Here is a 20,787-nt window from a genome sequence, read left to right as displayed (position 1 = left end):
ATAAAATCGTAAGCAATCCCCAGTTTCCATAACTTTGTTATAACAGATGTGGATGTCTGTGAGAGTGAAGCAAAGAGGAGTCACCTGTACTGTTACACTTCCACTTGTCCAGCGACAGGATGGCTCTGGCTGGTGCGAGGAAGGCAAAAGCGCTGGCTTGGAACAAAGGCAACCTAAACACAAGGAAAGCATCGTTAGACATGACGTTTATCAAGCCTCAATAACCAATCAAATGCACAACAGAGGGAGTAAGAATTAAGCAGCAATAAAAAGGGATTTTCTGTGTAGGACCACCAGGGGTCAGCACAGTTTTTTTTACTAGAAAATGTTCCCATCTATCTTCATATCATTGTGTGAAGTGCAGAATCCTGCAGGTCTTTTATCGGTCAAATACAGGTCAAGGATTTCCCTGCTTCTCCCGTTTTCTTCTTTTCACTTCAAACCAGCCAATCTCACCATTTTATGATCACTCATTAATAACAAATTTGATAAATTAGATAACGGTCAGCTATGCTCTACAGAGTGGCTGATCTGCAAATTACAACCGTGACAAGGAGTAATGACAGTAGAGAAATATGATATGATCTGATCATAGCTCCAACTGAATAAATTGACTGTAATGACGTCAGATTGGAGGAAATGAAATGGATGTAATCAGCTTTAAAAAAAGGGAGGGAGGACATTTATTCATATTAAGGAAGTGAGCATTTATACCTACAGTGAATTTCGAGCGTACATACATCAAACGATTTTAGAAAATTCTAAAGAAATCTGTGGTTATGAGATTATGATGCGTTCATTAGTCACCTAAATACTGTGTGTAATTTCCTTTGCTTATACATCTGCTTTAAAAAGTTAAATATTTACAGAAAAGATACTCTAGGAACGCGTGGTTATCTCACGTTTAAAGAATTTAGGCAGTAAATGTATGTATCTCAGTCACACAGATAAGTGGTTTAAATCTTTGTACACATAAAATAATCTAAGCAGGAAACAGTCCTCTGTTATATCACCTTCATAAAACACTTCTGCTGAGATACAATAAAAGATGAAAGTTAAGCTCAGGTAGAGCCGGGCACTTTTACACGGCAACTTCAGTTCTTTGAAAAGTTTTGGCACTTTAGATGATTATTATCGTCACGCTACCATGAGGACTTTTTTTTACTAACTCAATGAATACTGATTTTAGTTAGGTTTTTATGCACCCGGTATTAAGTTAATAAATAAAAAAATGAATATCATTGTTTTTGGAAGAATCCTTTTATGTTTTGGTGCCAGACACTTTAGCAGTGTATCGTAATTTCAATAAAGCCTTGGAATAATAATAAAAAATATATATATATAAAAAATAAGGAATTGTAAAAGAGTTTGTTATGTTAACTTTAAGTTTCGTCTGCAGGTATCAGCTGCACAAACAAACAGGACAAACATGACGAATACATGCACACTCAACTTTTCCTGGAAAAAACCTGACTCACGAAACTGCTCAATGTTTATCCCCCTCCCTCCATCTCTCCACTACTGTTGGTTCCTGTATATGCTCCTCACCACATTTCACCACCTCCTCAACATAGTTCAAAGTTTATTTCCAAATGAATCAGTGTTTTGCATCCAGATGTCACATGTGAGTGTCGGGGTCAGAATATCAGAATAACCACTAGTGACCTGATTTTTATTGCCCTGCTGAATATACAAAACCTCTACCTGCACAACATTAAAAAAAGGATTGTGTCTTCTTGTTATTCACCAGGCAAAACTAGTCTTAGAACAAGGATCAGCTGTCTGTATGAAAATAAATTATTAATTTTTCTTCCTGCTGCAGCTGTTCTTCCTGTTCATACCGGCCATTAAACATTCCCTTCCTGATAAACTTCCTCAAAGGACTAAGTCATTCACGGTCATTGTTTCATTAAGAAATATTCAGAGGTTTATCTGAAGTTAATATGAGACTTTAAACATCAAAATTTGTTAAATAAAGATGATCTGTCAAGATTAAACCATTGTAATTTAAAAAGGTCCATCTTTTACTACCATGTCTCCATTAAAGCTCAGATGAAAACCGAAGTTTATCTAATTGAACTCTCTGCAAATATAGTTGATTTCTTCCCCATTATAGCTTACACTGAAGTCAGTTAAAAGGAGAAATAAATACAGCTCATCCTGCCGACATATTTCACTTCCTGGATTATGTGTGGGGATTGAAGAAGTGTTTTTACCATGCTAATGACAGATATGGCTGAGTTACATTATGACTGTCTGTATTACAAACTATAAGTGAGGACATCTGGCTGTTGTTGCAACACTTTTCACATTTTAGCCCAATAATCTCCCAAAAGTTCCCTTTTTTATGGAAAACTCTTGAAACCATTTTCCTCCCTTTTTTGTTGTTTTTAAACCAGCCGTGATAACCAGCACTGAACCCAGTTTTCCTTGAGGCATGAGTCAAGAGCGTTATGTCAAAAAGAACAGCAAGGGATTATGTGTTTCTGGGTTTGTCGATGGAAAGATTAGGTTTATTTCTAAAATAGAGTTTGTCACACTGAACTGCTCCTCTTAAATTCAATATAAATCTAAATAATACCCAATGACAACATGATCTGTGTTTTATCAAAACATAATTGCGATAGTTTGGATAATATTTATGACAACAGGTAATGTTTCAGGTCAGTTGTTTAATGAGGGGGGGGGGATAAAACTGATAAAGCAGGTGAAACACTGGTTACGAATCACACACACACACGATCACAATATATGCAACCAATAAAATCAAACGGCTAAAGGAATGCGAGTAAGACTGCACAGCTCGAAGTGGAGTGAGGACAGAGGAAAAAAAAAAAGAGCATGAGGAGGAGGAGGTGAGTTTGACCAGCAGCAGGGTGACATGAGGTGAAAATACAGGTCTTAGATTGACAGAATGTAATAAGTGTTTGAGAAACAAGGTCAAATGAGGTACTGCTGACATATCTGACAAATCTGCGTTTAATCAATTATAGCTTCAAACTAATACACACTGCTTGCCCAGAAATGATGCAATAGTTGGACCACAAGAAGCTCACTCTAACAGCATGCACTGGAATGATGCCCCGTGTCACTAGTTTCTGGAATTTATTTAGCTACCGCTCTATTGACTTAAATCAGAAACTATCCTCTACTTTTGAATTTTGGGTCCTAACAAATACAACAAGTAGGTTTCAACTACATAGGAAAACTGCAGCCATGAACAAAACCACTTATTTTATTTTCAACTCATGATCTTATAGAAAACATACATACAAGACTGTTAGAGTAAAAATCTCAAAAAGTCAGGGATATTATATAAGCTCGCTTCTTTTAACGGTCAGCTACTTTCAAAACATATTTATGTTAAATTGTTAAATGTTGCGATGATGATATGACCTGCGATAAACAAATGCAGGGACAACGGAGGTAGAAGGCGCACAACGCCACCAAGTCCGGGGCAGACAACCAGGGAGTCATGCACAGCTCCACTAAGTCCACTAACAGTGATGATTTGGGCTGTTTTCATACATGTTTGGACCTTAAAAAACTTCAGTCTGAGTTCATGTGTCTGATGAAACTGTTTTTGTGCGCGTGTGTCAGCGTGAAAGTAAAAGAGCGAGCTGATTAATGCACGTGAGCTTTGAAGAAAGATTTAACCATTTTAAGAAAAGTATTGATTATTATGTTGGGATCAGTGTTGAAATTGTGGCGTCATTTAAAAGAAAAAAAAAATCAACGTTTTAACTAAAGCGAGTCAGAGACATCAGTTTAGAGTGAGAGAGAGAAAAATGAAATGCGGAGTGAGTGTGTGTGCGCAGTGTGTGTCCTAACACACACCTATACATCTACACGCCCACAGACCCCTCTCCAGAATGACATGCAGAGCAATGGTTCTTGTCTTGAAGTGACGCTCAATGCCAAGAGACAGAAAGTGGACGAAAGTGAGCGATTAAAAAAACCTCAGCAGTTTTCAACAAGTAAAATATAGGATGTTTTTAATACTACATAGAATAAAATTTGATGCCTTATTCACAGTCAATACTCATTATTCATAAGTATTTGTGTGTGTACCTGCAGCCCAGTGTGGTCTGTAGCAGGGTGGTGATCCCCACACAGAAGAAGATGGTCCCTATGAGCTGACTGGTGGCCCACTGATCGAATCCAACGCACATCGCCTCAGCAAGGAGGAACGGCACCGCGATCGTCCCACTGAAACACGTCAAGTAGTGCTGCAAGGATAAGAAGCCAGAATCAGAGTGGGTGTCTTTTGTTTGACTTAGACTGTAAACTCTGCAGAGCAAAATCCATAACAACATTTTAAGATGTTACATCACCGTACAATTTTGCAGGGTAGGTTATGAGCTTAACAAATCATGAGAACCCTACTACACACAAGCAAAATGAATAAAGGCCTGGCACACTACATTCTTGTTTCCAGTTCTTTAATTCTTGTTAACTTTTGACCAGTCTTCCCCTGAGTAAACCACTTGTGGTTACTTGAATTATTAATTACCTACGCCAAGGAGGTTGTTTTCTTTGCCATTTGTCTGTCTGTTAATCTGTCTGTCAGTCAGTGAGTCTGTCTGCAGGATTACTTAAAAACTACCAAAACAATTTCCAGGAAGTTTTGTGCAGGTGTGGTGTGGATCCATTAGGTTGATTGGTAGTTAGGGTATGAAGAGAGACTGAGCGTGGTTGACTTCATTTGATTGTTTTTATCATTGTTGATAAGATTATTTTCAGGATAATGGCATTAAAACACAATATTCTACACTATATCCAGATGTGCACTGAAATTTCTGAAGATGCCTTTTTTACCCCCTAATATTGTACTACAAGTTAAAAGGGGACTATACTCAGTGTTACATTTTGCAATTTCACAATAAATCAGTCTGAAGCTTTACCTGCATGCCCAGGAACACACACAGGTACCAGGGTGGGGTGTCTTCAATGGTATAGATCATATCCATCCTCCTTGCGTCAATACTGTCTGTGCTGTCCAGCGTCTCAGACATCGAGCTCTACACATACAGAGAAAGATATTTCATATCTTTCCTGACATGTTTACGTTTTCCTGTGGACTTTACTTTATGGAAAGGGTCAAAATGTATCCTGGAAGATTTTACTTATACATAAGTACAACACAGCAATCGTCATGACACCAAATCATGTCAAATGTTAACATGAGAACAGCCTGTCCTGAGCAGATAAGAGGAAGGCTGAATGAAAACAGAGTCATAAAAAAATAAGGCAGTGAAAGGGAGACAAGGAAGTGTGAAGTGAAGCACATGACTTCATTCTCTCAGCAAAAACAAAACGCACAGTCACTGTGAGGAAAGTTCGCAATAAAGGGAAGATTACATCAAGATTGTTTGTTGAGCCAGGAATAACTCGACAATTTAATCTGCCCCATGACACCATTTATAAAACCAAAAGGTAGACTGACATGACTGACAGTTGAATATGCAGGTGAGGCGAGTATGCCTTCAGGCTTGTGAAGAGGTTTTACAACATACAAAAAGGAACTGTAGATATTTAAAAAGATGTAAAATTTTAACCCCTCCGATGTGCCTCACACTCTTCAAGACAAAATCATTAGGATGACGAGCTTAGAGAACGTCTCTTTCTAAGGAGACATGAACTGAAGTTACCGCTTTGAGCCGATAGTTTCAAACTCAGTTCTGCTCAAGACTGACTCGGAAAACCAGCTTCACGCTAAATCACGCTCAGGCAGACCATCAGAACAAAGAGACAAGTTTGGACCACAACACAGTCCAACAAAGAGGGAGGGAGTGTGTCTTTGTGGCGTAAGGGAAAGTCAAGGGAAGAAATGTCAAGTCATTCAAACGGTGATGCTGACTGTGGATGAACTAAATTACAGGGTGCAGCACAAAGCCCGTTACTGTGTGAGTAAGCATTCTGACTCATATGACGATTTGTCAGTCTGCTTAAAGTGAGACTTATACGGGAGTTAACAGGCACTTTGGATGATTAGTATTATTATTACAAGGATTATGCTTAATTTCTGCATGTTTTCTCTCGTCTTACCTTTTCTGCGGCCTGATTATCTTTACTGTATATCGCCATCAGCTCTGTATTCTCAGTATCCTGGTCTCCACTTGCACCACCAACTCCGTTGACCACCACCTAAACACACAATCACATGTAATTTAGACATTTAATAGGCCTACACATAAATACATATATACAGGAGAATATTAATTAGTTTGCAGAGAAAAAAGAAACCCACATATGTAAGGTTCAAAATATGAGTATGCGAACTTGCTGAATTACAAGTGTCTGAGTATGTATGGGAGTCTCAAATGTACATGTCATGTATAGCCAATCAACAAAGGGAAGTTCATAAAAACATAACGAATAGAATCTGACAAATAACTAACTAATTTTAAATTACATTTAAAGAAGCTTATTTGAGTCAAGATCCACAGAAACTCAGACACTGCAACATGTCTAATTACCGTGCTGTTGAAGTGATTTTTACAGCCCAGTTTTTACTGCAGAGTCTTGTGACTATCTGATAAAAACCTTAGGTAAAGGACAGATGTGTTCACATGTGAGGAAAAACACGTCAGCGCATTCAAACAAGTCTGCTGCATCTACAAAAATACTGAGAAGCAGGCTGTATAGATGTAAAAGGGATGATAGGGTTGAAAGTCTCTATTGTTGGACGATCTGTTCACAATGCTTCACTGGGACATAATAAAGACAAAGGAAATTGAAGCTCCTATCATATTTTCTGCCCTTTGTGTTCCTCTAAACAGCTTCAGAAAACGACGTTGACGACGCCTTGTGATTGTTTTAACAAAGTGGATTGGGATCATCTTAGTTTACAAAAGGAACCTCGCAGCCTTTAGGGTCAATGTCATAGCCCTGTGGGAAGTTTAATGCCGTCGTGGAAGCAGTGTTCAGTTACTCTATTTAAACTGGCATTAAGTGACTTTTTGGGCACATGGGGGTTTTGGAAACAATCTGTAAATAAAACACCAACTTATGAAGCAGACATGTTGTAGCAGTAGTGGTTTGTTAGCACATGGAACAGATATGGGACCAGTAGCATTTACTTGGAGCCATGTTTATGGACAGCAGATGCTTTTTAGTTCCGTTCTGATCTCCACTAACTTCTAACTATTAAATGCTCCACTGTGTTTATCAGCTGGCTGCTAACTTGGACAATGGGCAGGTGTCACACAGTGGGTTCATTAAAGCGCTGAGTTGAAAACTGCAGTTTGCCTCCGACACTGTTGAGAGCAGTGACACTAAACCACTGCTCAGCTGGAAAACAAAAAAGAGAGTTGGGTGTTTTATTAGAAAGTGAGTATTTCCTTTCACAGAGATCAGGACCATTATTATCAAAGTATAAATAAATGTTGTGGAGTACAAAGTACTGTACTTTAATGTAGTAGCATGCAGCAAAATAAGATGTGCTGTCTGAAATCAAGTGTTAGTAGCTGTTCTAAAACTGCCACGTTGGAGGATGGAGTGAAAAGGGGGAGGTGTGACATCGTTTTAATATGAATCATCAGACAGCCTCTCCATTGAGACGCTCATAGTGTTGTCGGTTGTTGAATGAAAAAGGCCACAAATAATTCTGTGAAATGTAAAAAAGCAGCACAATCCTTGGCTCCTCTCCCACCTTCACACAGCTGACCAGTCAGTGTGATGCGGGTGTCTATGTCAAATCGTCAGTTTGACATTCACCCTCATCTTCACTGTTATCGGTTTTGATCACTACCAACAATCCATGACCGCAGGTGAGGATTGGAATGCTGAAGTGGTTCAGGACATGCCCAAGTATCTCTGTGTAGTGCTTAAATACATAACCTAAATAAATCGTACCTAGCTAATATCCACCAGTGGATTTATGGAAAAACTAGACCTACAAGAAGCACTGGTATGGAGCCAAGCGGACAAACAAAGGAAATGAATGGACAGAACCGCAGCAGCAGACAGCAACCGGCCATGAAGAAGACAGCTTGTGTGTGCGAGTCAAAGAAAGAGAGACTGGAGGAGGTGAAGGAACAGAACAGTAATTATGTGTTTTCATGCACGTTGACCAAAAACTGTCTGTCATGTGTTCATTATGAGCGTTAGGCACATTCATGATGTGTCTGTGGGAAAACGGTTTACAACAATGAAAAAGGCCCATAAATAGAGTCATGTACCGGAATAGGGTAGAAATCAGCGCCATGTTTTCCCTCCTCTTCATATTTTCCTCCCTCACTGCTGCTGTCCATCGTCTTGGAGGTGGTGTTTTTCCCCACGCCCATCCTTGTGTATTCAATGTCGTTGTCGTCCTCCTCTATCTTTGTCCCGCCTCGATCACGCTCTGGTGTTAACAATGCAGATGAAGTATTCAGTCCGATTACATCGTCCAGGACTGCGTCATCTGCTTGGAGACATAGGAAAGATAAACAGAGAGATCAATATCTCCATTTATGACACTAAAGGTTCTAATATCCTGTCTTCACTATGACGATCTCATCTCATCAGAGAGCCTGAGGCTGCCAGGCCGTACTTCTTGTTGATGAGAAACTTATCTCAGGTGTATCATTTGTTTTGTGTGTTTTTTTTTAGACCATAAGAATTGTTAACTGACATTTATCATTTATCAAGCAAATAGAGAAGTTATTTAGCTGCTTACACATTTACAAATGCAAAGATTGTTTCATATCAAAAAGGTTTCAGTTCCTTTTTTGCCTGCTGTAGGTTAAGAAGGCAATTTTAAAGACACCTGGTTTGTCTCTGGAAACTTGACCAGGGGATTATCTAAATTTGATCAAATATTGATAATCTATTAATAATTAACAAAGCCAGTTTTTAAGGACAACTGCAAATATTTGACTGGTTCTTCCCCTTAGTTGAAATTATTTGTTCATTTTCTTAGTAAACTCTGCATATTTGGGTTTTCAGACAAAACTATGAATCTGAAGTCATCGCATCGTTATTTAAATATTATAATTTTCTCACTAGTTTCTGACATTTCACAGGCCAAACAATTGACAGATTAATCAAGAAAGTAATCGCAAAATAACTGATAATTGCAGACCTACACCAATTATTAATAATCATTTTAATTCAGAAATAACGCACAAAGCAAAACGTGATTTTTGAAAGAGGAACAAGTGATCAGAGTGAAAAGATGAGGAAAGAAGCAGACCAATGATTGACAGCTCTCCAGACGTGGTCCTCGTGTTTTTGTGAAATGAGGAATTTGCACCATGTTGCTCCATACCTGACTTTTAGCCGACACTGTAAAAACCTATTGGAACAGTCGGTGCATTTTATTCACTTTGTGATTAGAAGTCACTCACCAAATGTATTAGAATCAAAAATATGAGAAATGGAATAGTTGCCAAGATCTCAACTGGCATCGAGGTCCTTTCAAAGTTCAACATAGAGACACAACAAGCTGTGAGCAGATTAAATGTCTCTGCATTTCTCTGAACTGAAAGTGCTGAGAAAAATGTTCCTTCATAAAAGCTATACTAAAATATATATATAGTTAGGTATTGAGTAAAAGAAGTTCTTCACCGAGCATGAGCAATATAACTGCACTCAGCAAAGTCAATTTTAAGAGCAACTCTCAAGTGATCACACGCATGTTTAGGAGTCGGTCAGAGATATAAGCTATTCTTCAAGAACGTGTGCAATTAAGGCCAAGAAATACAAAAATCGTACAATATATTTTTCTGTGATAAAATAATGGGCATGTCCTTCAGTGTGGTCCATTTAGGCTGCATGCCTGTCAAGTCACAGCCAGGCTGAGTGAAACACCCAAGTAGCAGTTATGTGTCATTGCTGAAAAGCATCATGGCGACAGTCCAAAAAAAGTAGATGTGCGATATCGGGCTGACAGAGAAATGGACCAATGATTATTTTTTTGTTTTGGGTAAAAGACAAGTCAGTGTGCCTCGTTAGTGTGGTCACACTTAGTGATTAAAAAGGCCGATCATGAGCGTTTTTACTCATTACAGCTGGACAGGACTAGCAAGGACTCCGTGCTTGCAGTGTAAAATGTTGGGATAGCTGTAATACCTAGTTGACACATCCCATCACTCTTGTCAAGCTGGGCGGCTGGGAGCATCTGTGTGGAAGGGGCAAGAGAGAGGGAAAGGAGGAGGTAGAAGAAGAAGTAGAAAGAGAGGAAGAGATGGGGAGGAGTGAGGTAGAAGGGTAAAGGAGGAGGAGGGAGGTGAGACATAAGTTAATTTGACAGACAGCATTTAATCACAGGCAAAAGTTATTAGTGTGACCTATAGAGGGTCTGTGCAACTGTAGGAATAAAAAAAAAGAAGCTGGTCACTGGTGATAACCACAATAACACACGATTTGTAAGAAAGCTTTTAATAAGTATTTCTGGAGTGTGGAGTTTAGTTGGAGGAACTTGATGCACATAATCACAATCAGTTACCTGAATTGTGAATTTCTTCACAATCTTGAATGTATTGTATGTTAAAATGTGGAGTTGTTTACAACCTGTTGAATTGGCTGCATATTTAAATATTTATCTTTTTTACCAATATTGTTTCCAAATGATTAAAATGATTGCACATACAATGTTGTCATAAATATGATCAAACTACAAAAATAAGACAATTAGGGCAGCTAACTGATTATTTTCATTAAACCATTTGCACAGACCAAACATTTGATTTTCCTGATAATCATATTAAATCCAAAAATATGGGAAAATGCCTGTCACGTGTTCCCAGATTCCTTGTTGACATCTTCAAATGTCTGAATTTATGTGAACTCTGGTCCAAAGCTCAAAGATATTAAGTCCACCATGATATATAAACAGAGAAAAACTGTAAATCTTTATAGACTTGAAAGGTTGTAAACAGTGGCTATTCATCTTTATATTGTACTTCAAAATACCTCAACGTTGCAGCTCTACACATAATAAAACTAGAATCATCCTGAAAGAAAATGCCACATGTCCAACTGGTGGATACGGCTGCAGTGAATCATTGACCTGAACATTGTCCAGCCTGTGGCGCCCTCGGTGCTGTGAGTCAGTTGTGAGATGGATTGTGACAGAGTGTATCCCAGCAGCCTCTGGGTGACTTAAGGTCTGATGAGGCATGTGCTAACACTAGCAGAGCCATACTTCTGCAGGATGACATCCTCGAATGCAATTTTCCACTGTTGCCAAAGAGACAGAAACACTCATCTCCTCCCTGTTTTTCCTGTCCGTTGGCGTTGACTGGGAGACCGTCAACACATGCACGTACACGGGGATCATAGGGAACTGGAACAGGAGACGAGAACTGAAACTAAGTTCATGTGATTATGTAAGAGACAATCTGAACTCTCAAACACAATAAATAGACATAAAAACAAGAGTGGGTAGAAACAAAGACAAATGCGATGTTCATTTGAACTAGTCCCAGAATAAACAGTCTGGTGTCCAGAGTTAACCATTATAACACGATCTGTGGATCCTGTGCAGACTGGTTGTGCAGTGGCTTCGCACCAGATGTTTGTGTTGGCGGTTTCCTCTCGAATGCTAAATTTGTGTGTGTGCATCCCCTCCAACTGTTAGTCAGCCGTTTATTCTCATTATCAATTAACCTGTCAAGTATATTCTTGATTACTTGTTTAATGAAAAAAGTAAAAAAAATAAACATTTCTTAGAGCCGAGGCAACTTCTTCTTTACGTCCGCTAAGGAGTTTGTTAACACCCGTGTCTGTTTGTTTATTTACTGAGATAGACGTTAAAAACATAACAATTTACAAAAATAATCTCTAAAATGTGACAATGCATCTCATGATGCACAAAATAAAACCAAGTTGTGCATTAGAGAACTCAGAGTACCAACTCAAATCCCTATTATTTATGCTGTTCATCATTCCTTAAAACAGTCAAGTCATAACCTGTGTTTGTAAAGGTACTTAAAAATGTAGATGCTATAAATATGACTAGAGTAAATATTGCCAATGGTTGACACTGATCTAATGCGTCTGTGTCATCACAGCGACTTGCTCGCTCACACACTCAGCAGCAAAACTGAAACCTAAAGTATTTTTATCATTTCTTTTTAAAATGCCACAATTTAAAAAAGGTTGGAATATCAGATATAAAAAACTCAGAACTCTCCTGTGCGTCATCACTAAAATGGTAAACAGTTAAAAATCATACCATTTTACAATAATGAAAAGACACTACTGCCATCATTGAAAATTAGATATTAACTGCCCTTGAATACAAGTTTGCTTGGAGCCATTTGTTCAACCATCATCTATGATTGTATTAAACACAAAACAAAGGGACTTCCTGGTTCCTGCTGCTAAAAATCTGTTCATTTCCATGGATACACGGCATCATCAATTTACCTATAATAATATGCAAAACAGATATAAAGCCATGCACGTGCTGCATTATTTCATGAACAGTTCAACCCATCAACCATACAGTAATTTCTTAACTGTTGTTAAACAATTTAAAATAAGAAATAAATCAGAGTAAAGACGGTGAAATGATGTAAAGTACGTCAGCAGCTCTGCTCTTGTCTGACAGTAGGCGACACTTTGCATGACAGGGCACACGTGAGGGGTTCAGATTTCACCATGAGAGGCGAGTGAGGGGGAGATTGTACAACACTTGCAAGGTCGTGTTTACATTGGTCAACTTCCTGTCAGTGGAGCAGAAGTGAATGGAGATAACAGAATTAGTCTCAACAGCCCAGTCACAGGCTGTCACAGTGCAAATATGAAGCAGAGCTGCAACAACAAAAAGACATTAAAATGTATCTAAAATAATTTGGATAAATTGAATAAATCGTTTTTGTAGGTTTTAAGCGAAAGTCCAAAATGTTTGCTGGTACCAGCTTCTTAAATGTGCTTTGTCATATGATGATATACTGAATATCTTTGGATTTTGGATTGAAGGTTGGAAAAAGTTGGGACAGTTAAGCACTCGTGCTTTTTAAATTATAAATTGTTGGTTAACAAGGCTTTTAATTGTTTACCACCTTTATGCAGTAACTTTTAAATATCCGCCTTTGGTCATCATCACACATCACCGCACTTGATGAACAGACAGCAATCTGGCTGAAGTTAAGGGTTGGGTTTATCATCAAACCCTTTGAACCAGGTTTACTTAAGACATTTCCTTGTATTGTTGCATTTCATTTTGTTGTTTGAATGTGATTTGTAACATTTCAAGAATCGAAAAGGTGTGTATTTTCTGAGAAATGTTAGTGAAGCACTTTAAGGTCAATCTTCAGTCTGGTGAAGGTGAAGTTAAATTTTGTTTATTGCTATTGTTACTTTTTAATCAAAGATTTATGATTGATCTGCACTGTCAGTGAAGTGAGTGAGAACAGTAAGTTCCTAAGAGATATTAAGGCCCTTTCTGAATCTGCTCATTGCTCAGTTGGGACTACACTGTAGAGGCTGACTGATTTTTGAAAATAAAACATTTTTAAAATGCTGACATGTAAAATTTGCCAATGATGTATATTTGTTACACAAAATCAACAGAGGCACATCTTTTCTGCATTATTCGTTCTGTAGTATATGCAAGTTTTTATATCAGCGCATATCAGCAAACAAAAACACTGATGCTGAAGACTGATGTCAGTGAAAGGCTCACATTGACTGATATCATCAGTCAATATGATAAACTGGTCAAGCTCTACTGCACAGAACTGGTTTTAGCTTCTCAGTCTGAACACAGGTCATGTCCTCTATCTTGGTTTCAGCATCTGTGATTGCACACCGACTTTAGAAGGGACTTTCAGAAGCAGAGTTGGGGTTTAGCCCATCTGAGCACCTTCACACTGAAAAGAGGAACCATGTAACAAAAATCACCTGGTGAGGTGCATGGTTGGAAAAGAAATGTGAAGACACTACAGAGCCCATCACATTTTTCCCACAAGTCAAGCACCAGATTTCTGTGGCAGCCGTCAGTGCCAATAACAATCAATAGTCACACAGATATAGCTCTTTGCAAAACATTCTTTACACAACTTACAAAAGACAGACGCACCTGTGCGAGTTATTCTGCTTTTGCAACTCAATTATGCTTGAGCAGCTCTGTGGGTTGGGTGAGCGACTTAGGCTGGATTCTTATTGTTCAGCTTTTTCTTCTGTTGATCACAAACAGGTGGAATGGTTACAACACAAGGCTGAAACTGAACACAGGTTCACAGGCAGCCCCGCACATAAAAACTAGAGAAAAAGTGGCAGTTGTAAATTAAATCTTTCTGCTGCAGTTCATATTAGGCAGGCCACATAATACAAAATTGAATTAACTGTCACAAGAATAGCCTTAGGATCCAGCTACCCCAGTTCCCAAAGGTAGTTGGCAGGACAACAAAGGTCATTCATATCATGGAGAGAGAATCCAGTCTAGTCATAACCCAGGACCTGTCCACACTTGAGATTTGTGATACAGCTTGACCTATGAGTATTGCTTCTAGGCACCCAAGAATCCTCACCCATGTATTGATGTTTTTTTTTGTTTTTTTTAAATACTCCCTACAAGCAGGACCAACCCATCAACTGGATGGCATTAATACACCGCATCAACTTGTATTGCACATCTATCTTCTCCCCAATGCACCGAGCTAAAAGAAAAGCTCCGCTTATGACATCTGGGTCTCCAGAACCTCACAAGATTTCCATCACAGGAATGATTCCAGTACTAATTGTATCTGAACTTTATTTTCATCCATATTCAATTACATATAATTTTATTGCAGCAAGTAGCATAAATATGCCAGATTTTGTGTCAAGATCCATGAATTATTTTTGACAAATCAATGAAAATGTTGCAGATCTCGCAATGTTAAAGAAAGAACTGAGCCCTGGATCGTCCCCCTTATCCAAAACACACATGACTAATGAGTGTCCTTATACTTTGGGACATTTCCTTCCAGATAAAAATGAGCTTGCACTGAGCAGTTGCCTTATTTAATACAAATATTTTTGTGCTTTTCAGTTCAGCAGCAGGACGACTCCCATGCTGTGCTATGTAAACACATTTCTCAGTTAAAGAAACCAAAGCAGCAGGGAAAACATTAACATTTAGAGCAGGGGAACTGTATTTCTATCCCTTTCTCAAAGCAACACCTACTCACACAGCATATCACCCAAGGCACATGACTGGGCGTTAAAAGTGAGATACAATACAAAAGTAATATGCTTTTCTTATAGGTCGTTTCCCCACCCACAGGCATTATTTTTTCATCAAGTCCAGCATAGAAAGTAAAAGGTATTCAATGTTGCTTAAAGCTGTTGAAATCTTTTAAGCCTGCCTGAGGCACATTCCTGCTGTTGCTCGCAGTGGGGCAACCAATTTTACTTGCTTGTACAGCAACTGTGGAGACAGATTACCTTCCCTTAGCCCCTTAGCAGTTTCGTAATAGACAGTTAAACATATGTAATCTGACTCAAAAAGTGTTTTTACAGCAAACAAAGTTCCTCGGTTACTTTAAAAGTGAGTCATCACAGAGAAAATGTTGTGATGGTACTATAATTACACTTTAAAAACAGGTTGGAGCTGTGCAATATGCTAAGTTTAAAAATGTAAAAATTCGCAAAACTTTATCACTTTCAATGTCCCAAAAATGAACGGTGACTTAAAATGTTTGCATGACAGAATTTGTCCCGTTTATAATTTTGATCCCTGAAAAGAACACGTGAATATTTAAGTAATTTTTCTAAAAATGCCCTATCAATATTATTTTCCTGACCACAGGTCCTGGGTACATCTCTGTTGCGTCTTCAGTCGACGACGTCTTACTCACAGACACAATGACCCTGATCTGATGTTGAAGAATCACGTACAAACTTTCCAAGCTAAAGGGGCTGACATGAGTGTATGTATGCGTACGTGCGTGCGAGTCGATAACATTGAACAACTAAACAAATTTCAAAATAGCCAATTTTTTTGGGGGCAACAGACTAATCAAGTTTATAACTGCAACAATTCAGTTTCTTTGGAAAAGAAGACTCCCAAAAAATAAAAAAAGTTAATTCTTATTTTGTCTGACAGTTTAAAAACCCAAAAGCAGTTTTCAAGCATTAACACAAGGTAGCAGGGGAATCCCCATTCAGACACGTTCACGACAACACAGAACTCGCTGGAGCGTTCAGGTGAGTGGTGTTGCAGCAGGCAGAGGCAGGCAGCAACGCATCAATTCGGCTGCGGACATTACATGTTGTTTACAGCACATCAACCAATAGCTCTCTTGACATCATCATCTGTGTTTTCTATGTATGGTAGTGCTTTTTCTGCAAAGCCTGCAGAAAGTCTGGATAATCTCACTTTGACATTTGCATTCACACACACACACACAGCCCATCGGGATAATGTCCGCAGGTTCACCGAAGTTCAGTGCATGTCTGAAAGCAGCTAAAGACACTTATAAGACAACTGTCAAATGTTCACATTTGATAAACTGGGGGTTATTTTTTTAAATATCTTTTTAGAATACATTAAAAAGTGACTGAAACTATTTAATAGTTGCATACTGCGAGATTAGTGTAAAATCAGTTAATCAAGTGATTGTCTAACTGCTAATTCTCAGCATTACATCACACTTTCAAAAACATAATCACTCCTACCACCCAAACACATTTACACAGTACAGGATAATTTGTGTTTGTCTCGTGTGTGTTGGTATAACAGGGGACAGGACAGACAAAATAAATGCGAGGTCTCAGAGAGATAAGGAGACACTGCTGAGGAGCGATATGAAGGCTCCTCACAGACTCAGCTGATACGAGAGAAAGGAGAAGGTGGAAATCAAGAACCCAGACCTTGAACAAGGTTTTCAATGTGCAGCAAGGTCACATTGTAGATGCAAGGTCTCATTGAAGGTGAAAAGCAGCTAAGCCAGTTTTAACAGAACAATAGACTTTAGTGTGTGAGCGGCACACGGCAGTCAATTTACAGCGTTTCCAGAGTTATACCGGAAACAGGATTCATAAACTTTCTTTCTGCTGTTTTAACAAGGTTTTGTTTTAATAAGATCTTTTGTGTTATCTCAGGACCAGAAGATAATAAGCTCAATAAATCATAGACATGGAAAAGTAGCGAGAAGTGTGTGGCCCAATGTAAAAAAAAAATGTTTTCACCCTTAATGTAACTGAGAAGGAGTAAAAAGTATTCTGCAAAACAACTAATCTCAGAAGTACAATTTATTGAAACAACTATTCAAATAAATCTAACAGAGTAAATATAACACTACTACCACCAACAACTACTACTCACCTCTTCAAATATCCCAAAGAAATGTTCCTTACAGGATTGCTGAGAAAGCCTGTCTTCCCTGTGTGATGCACATTATATCACTTCACATGGAGCTGAACATGTGCCTCCGGGTTCAAGTTATGAAATGGTTAAGTAACATGTTTTGTCATCATTATTAAACACGGTTACAAAACCCCACAAGCGCAAACAATCTCACACACAAGTTGGGTAAGCATACAGAAGCTTTACATTTTTTTGTTTTTACAAGACAAACACTTGAATATGCACCAAAATCCTTGCTTACAAATACGACACAGACACACAGACACACAGACACACACACACACACACACACACAGAGACAGAGACAGAGAGATATAGAGATAGAGAGAACATCTTTAAAATGCAAAGAAAGATCTATTGAATGCTCATTTATCCAGTAACTTATAACACCAGGCCAGATGTGACCCATTGCAAACACATAGGCGGTCATCACACATGCACACACACGCAGGGGACACACCTGTGTGATGGATGGGCATTTTGACACCGGATAGATCCTGAACAAAGTGCCAATGTCATCATAGGAAACCTGGGGCCTGTACTACGAAACAAGTTCAACATACCCAGGATATCTTTCCGATATCCGGGTGAACTCAACCCAACAATCGCAATCAGGCTAAGCGGCCACAGGAAGCTGGTCAGTTACAATATGTTTTTGACCTCATGGATGTCGTCACGTGCCCCTTGGGCGAGAGCATAGAGGCGCAAGCTTGTGTCCGCAAGCTTGTGTCCGCCAACTTGAACGCGGCTTCGGGCTGAGGATTTGAATGTCTGGGCTTACAGGCAGTTTTTCAAACATTTGAGGACATGGTCGCCAGTTACTTCAATTGTATTGTATTTGGCTGCAACGCTGTTTACCCCTGAAATTCCAAAAGTGTTTTGTGGATTCAAACACTTCACCCACCCCTCCATCGGCATAGTGCTGAGTAATGAGTGAATTTCCATTTTTGGGTGAACTATCCCTTTAAGCTGCTCCGGAGCAGGTTAACCTTTCAGCATAAGTTAACATTGGGATTTACCCCGATACGAAGTGAACAAGCTTCGTAGGACTGAAAACCCTGAAATTCCCCCGATATCCGCAAATCCTGCTTCGTAGTGCAGGCCTCTGATCTGACTAGCACACAAACGTTTGTTTTGTTATTGTTTGTAACTCGGAACGTACAAGTAAAACTGAAAACACCCAGAAGTCAATGTTACTTAAGAACATACTATTCAGAGCCACTTGTTAAACTCCAACAGTTAACCACCCACCATGCAACCACACACACACACACACCTTTACACCGTACACTGGATAGGCAAAGCCTGACCCAGCACTACAGTGATATCTTAATCACATGCTGCCTCCTGTAAACAGGGCCAAGAATCCATTTCTGTGACCCAGTTTGTCTCAGTGAGCCAGTTTCTGGTCCAACATCCTGTGAGGTGATCTCTGTATATCCCTTTACTGCCCTTAAGGGAAGGATTTCTGTCTCCTGAGCTGTCACTCTTTAAATTACTTCTTGAATTGTATCATTTTTTAAAGGCTATTACTAATGTCATTATATTATGTTATTACTTCTAGTTTAAATTACTAAAATCTGTCACCAAGACATCTGTGGACACAAAAGCTTTTGATCCAACCATTACAGTCTCATCCACTTCCTTACAGACAATACAAATACAGTTACTGATATATCTGGATAACTGGGCCAAATAAAAATCCCAAACCCTCCAAACAGATTTAGCTCTGTTGTGTTTGGTTCAATTTTTATGACATATATTTTACTTTGAGTTTTGTACCTACTTAATTATAGTTTGTTTTGACTTTGTGTGTTTGTTTTGACCATAGTATACTGCAAATAAAGAGGGACAACATGAGGGCTCCCCAAAAGTGAAGCCAAAGTGTCTCGATTGCCACCAGATGGCTGGCTTCTGTATAGACTAACACATATCAGCAGATGTGATGGGCCAAAATAAAATATTGTATTATATTATATGCTATAATACCAGGGGAAACATCAAGATTGACAACAGAGTCTAACTTGCGATTGGTTGAGTGCATGTATCGGCGAGACCTTGACACCGCAGCTCCATCCATCGATTGCTGCTGCACAGACCCACAGTTCATAGCATTGTGATGTGGGTAACAATGGAAACACAACAATTAACAAACAACTTTAAATATAAAAAGTTTTTCATGCAATTATAACCACAGTCACCACTATGTTGGTTCACAGGCAGAATTTGGGTGGTTACTTATCCTATTCATATAAAAAAAAACATCCACTATGTAAGAAGAGCCTGGAACATGATATGAATCAGTCAGTCGCTCAAGTACCTTGGCCGCAAAGAAGGTAAACATAAAATAAAAATGTCCACACTTGTAACACTTGCCACAGTAACATAGTATGTAGCAACATGTTGTTCCATTCCTGTTTACATTTTGAGCCCTTACAGCCTCTTACACAATGTATGGTCAGTTTGTGAGGGTTCATGCCTTGAGTCCTCAAGAGGAACATTGGGATCCAGACTGAGAGTGCCGATGGATGAGTTTATGGATTCCAGTCCACTTGATGGCAGTTATGCACCTATAAGCTGGTTTTCTTAACAAACACTAAATACAAAGCGGGAGGCAGAAAGCTGCTTCTAACAACTGAAATTTTGCCATATTGGCACAGTTTAAATTATTCTATTTTTTTTGGACTACGACTTCAAGTCTGCCTTGTCTCCACTTGTTGCTTCGGCAGTAAATTGTGCTAGTAGGTTTCTTTTTAATTTGCCAGAACCTATCATAATGACAAATCTTGGTTCAGCTGGTGCACAAAAAAAACAAGTTCAAGCTCCTACATCAAACCAGCAAAACCAGAAATCAACTCTCTTGAGAGCAACTGAGACCAGAGGAAAATTCTTTGTATGTTCGAGATGCACACTTGGTCAGAAAGTTCAATCGTTTTTCCAACAGGATACCAAAGCCTACGATAATTGACTGAACTCTAGAGCTCAACAGAACACCTCGTTCCACAACTGGTCAAATTTAAGGCACACGGTTGACAGCACTAACTTCACATACTACCTGTGCTGGCTGATTTAGTGTACAGTACAATTCACTCAAGCTGGAGGGGTGTGAAAATAAGCACTGGTGGATAGGGACGGGTACCAGTTTTGGTCTTGCTCTCACACACCAGTCTGCCATTAGATGAGATCAAATTTCACAACACAGAGTCCAGTGCATAGTGAATGGACATGGTGCATGTCTAAATACTCAGCATGCAAAACCAGCACTGGGTGCACACAGACTGTACCAACACAACTAGCACTATACAGTCAACAACACTCATCTGACCATCTATTATCATTTCACACTCTGCACTAGTCTGTTGATATGTTGAACAGACCAAAGGATGTTTGTAAAAATAACCCTGACACCGGAATTCATAGGCTCATAGTCCAAGTTCAATACATGAGAAAAGTCGGCTGCAATCCTAGTGGATAGGCAAACAGTCAGGTTCCCGAAATGC

At 39.0% G+C, this 20,787-nt stretch overlaps 1 protein-coding gene across 4 annotated transcripts in view; it reads right to left on the bottom strand.

The window, feature by feature from the left end:
- slc23a2 (solute carrier family 23 member 2) overlaps positions 1 to 20,787 on the bottom strand; it is a 32,875-nt gene that overhangs the window by 9,630 nt on the left and 2,458 nt on the right. Inside the window, exons 2-7 of one of the 4 annotated variants that reach the window (XM_035166500.2) lie at positions 10,057 to 10,105; positions 8,184 to 8,410; positions 6,049 to 6,147; positions 4,905 to 5,021; positions 4,072 to 4,229; positions 85 to 173 (exon numbers count right to left, since the gene is read on the bottom strand). In XM_035166500.2, the coding sequence (XP_035022391.1) occupies positions 85 to 173; positions 4,072 to 4,229; positions 4,905 to 5,021; positions 6,049 to 6,147; positions 8,184 to 8,410; positions 10,057 to 10,105 (739 nt within the window). The remainder of the gene's footprint in view (positions 1 to 84; positions 174 to 4,071; positions 4,230 to 4,904; positions 5,022 to 6,048; positions 6,148 to 8,183; positions 8,411 to 10,056; positions 10,106 to 20,787) is intronic. The other 3 variants (XM_035166501.2, XM_035166502.2, XM_035166503.2) reach the window with 3 other exon arrangements.

This window comes from Hippoglossus stenolepis, chromosome 9 (genome assembly GCF_022539355.2).
Source record: "Hippoglossus stenolepis isolate QCI-W04-F060 chromosome 9, HSTE1.2, whole genome shotgun sequence".
NCBI classification, from domain to species: Eukaryota; Metazoa; Chordata; class Actinopteri; order Pleuronectiformes; family Pleuronectidae; genus Hippoglossus; species Hippoglossus stenolepis.
The sequence above is the reverse complement of the archived record's forward strand: the minus strand, read 5'-3'. Positions and strand labels throughout refer to the sequence as shown.